The sequence below is a fragment of the Limulus polyphemus genome, unplaced genomic scaffold (genome assembly GCF_000517525.1).
Source record: "Limulus polyphemus unplaced genomic scaffold, Limulus_polyphemus-2.1.2 Scaffold2099, whole genome shotgun sequence".
Lineage (NCBI taxonomy): Eukaryota > Metazoa > Arthropoda > Merostomata > Xiphosura > Limulidae > Limulus > Limulus polyphemus.
Genome location: NW_013667709.1, coordinates 113981 through 119424, shown reverse-complemented (window position 1 = coordinate 119424; position 5444 = coordinate 113981). Strand labels below are relative to the sequence as shown.

Sequence of the window (5444 nt, the reverse complement as noted above, 5' to 3'; positions counted from 1 at the left end):
AAGATGACATGATCTTTCACCTGCGACCTGTCTCGAAAGGGTTAACTGTCTGGGTTGTTGCAGCCATTGTTCAATGTTTTGTGGATTACCACATGCTTATTAGGCCTCCTAGTCCTGCCCCGTTGGCCTAATTTTTTCTCCTCAATCAAGAATGAGGTATTGAACTACAAATTTAGCCTGATTTGCTTTGGTTCGTACCTTACCATTTGTGGAACAACCTTCACTTTCCAGTCTCTTTCTGGGTTTCATTCTCAGTTATTTTCCTTTCCTTATTTTTTGTCTGTGTTCTTTATTATTTTTTTATTTCATGATCTACAATTCTTGGGGTTTATCTTGTCTTTCTTCTTTTCTTGTTATTAGGATTTATACTATTTCCTTTCTCTAATAGCTCATCTCTCATATGCAAAGACCTCATCTCTCTGTCCTTTTTTCCTGACTTGTAGACTTCTTTCCTCTTCTTTTCTTGGCTCCTTGTCTGTGATGTCTGTTTGGCCAGCTTGAGGATTGGGCTCCTTACCTTCTGTATCACTTTCTGGTTCCATATTTTCACATTTTTGTCTTTTTCTCTTTACCCTCGTGCATTTTCTTCTTCTAACTTTACCTTTACCTGCAACACTTCTTCATGCTTCAGGTAGGTTTCTGTTGAATTTTGTTCCCTTCTCTTTACTGGCTTGGCCCGTTTCATTTCTTCTGCCCTATACATCCTTACTTTGTTCCCCAGCTCTTGGGACTTGTTGGTTCTGGTTCCATTCCTTGTTACTGTACTTCTTGCTCTTTTTTTCTGTACTTCGTTATTTGTCTGGCTCCCTTTCTCTGCCTAGATGTCTAGAGTGGTGTTCTTTTCTCCCTAGTGTACTGGGCAGACATTTTATGGCTTCTGTCCTCATTATCATCCCAGGTTTATTCTTTTTCTTGAGCCTGCCATTTATTTCTGTTCCTCGTCTAGATCAGTCTACTCGTAACCTTCACATTCCAGATTTCAGGCCTTCTTTTTGTTTTCTTGCCTCTACCAGAAGTCTACTTCATTATTCTTTTTGTCAGTGACTATCAAACATGTACAATCTTGTGGGTACCCATCTCTTTTCCGACTGTCGGTCTCTTTTTTCGCTTCTCTTCCCTTTTCTTTATTTTTCCTCCCATCAATCCCCTCTGTCTTTTTTTTTTACCAAGTATGTGGTTGTCCATAGTCAGTGTGTCAGACACTCTCAACCAATGCTCCATTTGGTTTCTATGTTCTATCCATTTTTTTGGTTTTGTTTTTTGCATCTTCCCATTCTTGCTATTCCCTTCAACTTAACATTAGCTCATTTTGTATTCATTGTATTTACTCACCACATTTACAGCCCTGGGCTGGTGTTCCTTTTCTTGGACTATTTACATCTATTGGCCCATTCTTGGATGGTTTCCTCTTCTACCACCTCCCTTCTTTTACATGTAGCTACTCAGGTTGGGACTTATCTAAGTTCTGTTTCATGTCCACTCAATGTTTGGTATTTTTGGTAATTTTTTTTATCTCTTGTCTCATCCAAGTTTAGCCTTCTCCTCTTCACCTGCAAGCTATGGCATATCTGGTCACTAAGATTTGTGCCTCACATTCTCATCCTGCATGAGGGGTTCTTTTGCTTTTGAGGACTCTGGCTTCCTGAAACCCCTTATTTCTTTTGGGTGCAAATATGTGTACTTCTTCCAGTGGTCCTTGCAGATCTAAAGAAGTCTTTCTCAGGTTCCATTTTCCTCTTTATGAACTTCCTCTCTCCTCGAAGAATTGTCATGGTGACCGGACTATGCCCATTCTACTTCTGATGTTTACCTTAACTCCAAAGTTGGATCTTTCTCTTCACGGGTGCTTCCCCTCTCAGATTGAGGTGCATCTCTGGATGATGACATTACTTTTGGCATTTGAACACCGAACAAGTGTTTGCTCCACATCAACATGCTTGACTACTTTCTCACTGCTCATATTTTCTGGCAGATCAATAGGTCATGCTCCATTCTGATATATCCACAATTGTTTCTTGTATCTATCATCAAGGGAGGCAACCATTCCAGAACCTTGGCTCTTCTGAGCTCATTCACAACTGTCAACTGGATTGTATTTACCCAAGGAGTGGTCTCTTCACCACAAAGTCTTTCGTTGGGTTTACTCTTGGTTGAGCATGCCCTTCATAGATGCTTTTGCCATCTCCTTACTCCAGTCTTCCTTTTTTCTGCTCTCTGTTCTTCTTTCAACTCTGGCTATTGAAGCTCTTGGCCAGTACTGGTTTTATCTTTTTCTGTGTGCCTATTTTTCTCTTCCACTACTCCCTTGTGTCTTCGACTTATACACGTCACTCCTCTCATTCCCTGGCTGCCTCATCCTTGGTTTTCTTTGCTTCTTCACTTGATGTCCAGACACCCCTCATGTTCTCAAAGTCCTCTCACTATTGCTTCAATCTCACACATCCTTTTTTCATCAAAAGTTGTCATCTCTCCATTTTTACATGTGGGATTTGTCTGGTCCATTACCCATCAGACCAGACTATCCTATCGTGTAACCTTCTTTTTTGTCACATTTCTATTGCCCTTCCACTTTCAATGACAGTATTGGTCTTGCATCGTTGATCCATCTGTAGCTGTCCTACTGTATTCCACCTTTCTGCCTTTTTTAATTGGCTGTTTGACTATGATTTATCAGTCTCCACCATTGCTGGTTTTTGGGTGACGTTGTCCCCTACATTTTGCACTTCCTGGTGGCACAGTGTGTTTTCTTCCCGTGTTCTCTTCATTCTTTTGCAGTCCTTCTTTCTTTATCATCTTCCTTGCCTGACACCCATGTTTGACTGGGTCCTTAATGTAGTTTTGCATGCTCTGTTTGAGCCGTTGGCATTTTGTTCTTTGTATCCCCTTTCTCTCGCATCTTATTTCCTCCTTTTCATCTATGATTCCCATCGTTTGGTTCTCTATGCTATTGATGTCTCTTGTACTCTTCCACCGTACTTATATACTCCTCTACCTAGACCAGTCTTTTCTTCTTCAGACTTTTCCCAATCGGTACGATAATTGTCCTTTTTCTTTTTCTTCCTGTTTCATGTCTATGATTGTTTGAATCCAGATCAGCTTCTGGATCCTGTTTAGGCTGTTCAATGTTACTTATCATGTATTTCTCTCTTTTGGGGGTCTGCCATCATTTGTTCCTACTCTGGGACCTCTCTCATCCTTCTCTTATTGAATGGGTCTGTCGACTCTTCGGGTTTGTTTATTCTTCTCTGAAGGTGGATACTTGCAGGCTATTTCACATTTCTTCACATTCTATTCATCACCTTTCTTATTCTCTTGCATCTCATCTTCACTGGCCCTAGGACAAGATCCTCTAGGTGGGCATATGAATGATTATCCACATGTTACTTGCTCATTCTCTTCACCATCTGACTGTTTGGTCTCCCACAGAATTTTGATTTCCACTGGTCCCTCTACTTCAAACCACCCACTGCCTTTGAAATGGGCAGGTATGTTTTCCTTTTCATATCTCTCCCTTTTTGTTGAAATGGATCGATCTAGGATACCAGAAAGTGTTCAGCCAATCCACCCTGATTCTACCAGTGCCCACTATAAAATAGGGTGTTTTGCAAGACTACTTGAAGTATTCTCATGATATATGGATTTACTCAATTGTCTTATCCAGACCATAGGAATTCTAGGACTATCATGGAGAAAGCCAGTACCAGTGAACTGACTACTCACATTTTTGGCTCATACTTGCCAGCTTTTAAACATAGAGTTTTGTGATCATCTATTGCCCTATGTCCAGTAAAATCCTTTCCGACTGATTGTTTGATGAGGATCCAGGTACTTCTCTGGGTCTCCCCGACTTGAATTCTCCTTTCCACCCTTCTTCAAGTGGAGCACAGTAGATCTTTGCTACTTACTAGTTCCTCAATGTTGGAATGGTGAACCATGGATAATCCTCGCTGGTTGGGCTTAGCACAATACAGTGATAAGTAGGGCAGTGGTGACACTGTCAGTGTAATACAGATTACCCCTCAAATACCTACAGTGCTCTCCTCCTGCAGCCAGAGACTGTCCATTAGAATTTGATAACACCTTAACCACACTATACCTTATTGGCTTGCTTACCACCTTCGTGTGGGTACTTGTTTCATCTTGATCACATCCCTACAACACTCATGGTTCCCATCCCTACAACACTCATGGTTCCCATCCCTACAACACTCATGGTTCTTTTGTCTTTCCCACCCTTTCATCTGGGGCAAAGCATATACTTTGGTTGAGGCAATGTGTGGCCTCCCACTGGTTTGTTCTTATGAAGCCCCTGCCATCATGTGTCGTGCTCTGGGCTACCATTTGGTACTTTCTGAATGGAACTCTTTTAGGTACATACTTTTACCAGCTCTTCCACCATTTTAGCATGGGATTCTAGCATTTCTGCATGCAGAGGTGAGTTATCTTGGAAGTTAACATTTTCCTAATCTGAAAATGTATTTCTGATAGATACTCACCCGACCTCTCTACTTTTGGTGCACCTTTGTTTTTCCTTGCTTCATCTAGAAATGAAGTAATCATGAGTGCAAGTTCATAGGGGGAGTTACTGCAAATGGAGGTTGTGTTACTCTCCTATTGGTGGAGGGTTATTGTGGCATGCCATCGTGCACCAGTGCAGTTCACATTAAACGTGAATTTAAATGAGAGTTAGCCCAAGGCTAGTGGCATGCAAGTCTCGTAGGTAAACGTGTGAGGGAAAAAGCACTTCTGTGTGCAGAAGTGATTATCTGTCGTAAATACATTTTCAGATTAGGAATGTTAACTTTTAAGTTATTACTTTAATTGGTAATTAATCTATGTATAGCTTTTTTATAAAATATCTTGTAAGGAAAATCAATACTTGTATGAAGAATCTCGTATACCCAGTGTATCTGTGACTGATCATTAAATTATAAAAGTTTTATCTGTTCACCATGCAGGTTGCCATATGCTTTTGCATCCCCAAAATGATTATTTAGTTCCCTAGATAGTTAAAATTGTGATTTATTGTTTTTCTGAAAATCGGTGGTGTCGCATAAATTTCAATGAAACTATGTTAGGCTAAAAGTGATGATTAGATTCTCTGCTGTCATAATAAAACATACTTAGGAAATCGGTTTTTGCAAAGAAAGAAAAACTTTATTCATTAAATGTTATTTTTGAATACTTAGGGAGCTACAGCTGAAATAGAACTGAAGATCGGAGCCAAAATTAAAGTTACTGTTGATGACAGCTATAAGGAGAAGTGTTCAGTGGACGTTTTGTATGTTGACTACAAAAATATCACTAAAGTTGTGGTACCAGGCAATCGAGTTTTTATTGATGATGGTCTGATTTCTCTTGTAGTCGAGGAGATTGGTAAGACGTGTTGTAAACTACTGAAATAATCGGTATCAGTAAAATATGCAACGTTTAATATAAAACAG

General features: G+C 40.1%; 1 protein-coding gene across 2 annotated transcripts in view; it reads left to right on the top strand.

Moving 5' to 3' along the window:
- LOC106465943 (pyruvate kinase PKM-like) overlaps window positions 1-5444 on the top strand; it is a 25634-nt gene that overhangs the window by 13425 nt on the left and 6765 nt on the right. For both annotated transcript variants that reach the window (XM_013926184.2, XM_013926185.2), the window contains exon 5: window positions 5190-5376. In XM_013926184.2, coding sequence (XP_013781638.1) covers window positions 5190-5376 — 187 coding nt within the window. The remainder of the gene's footprint in view (window positions 1-5189; window positions 5377-5444) is intronic.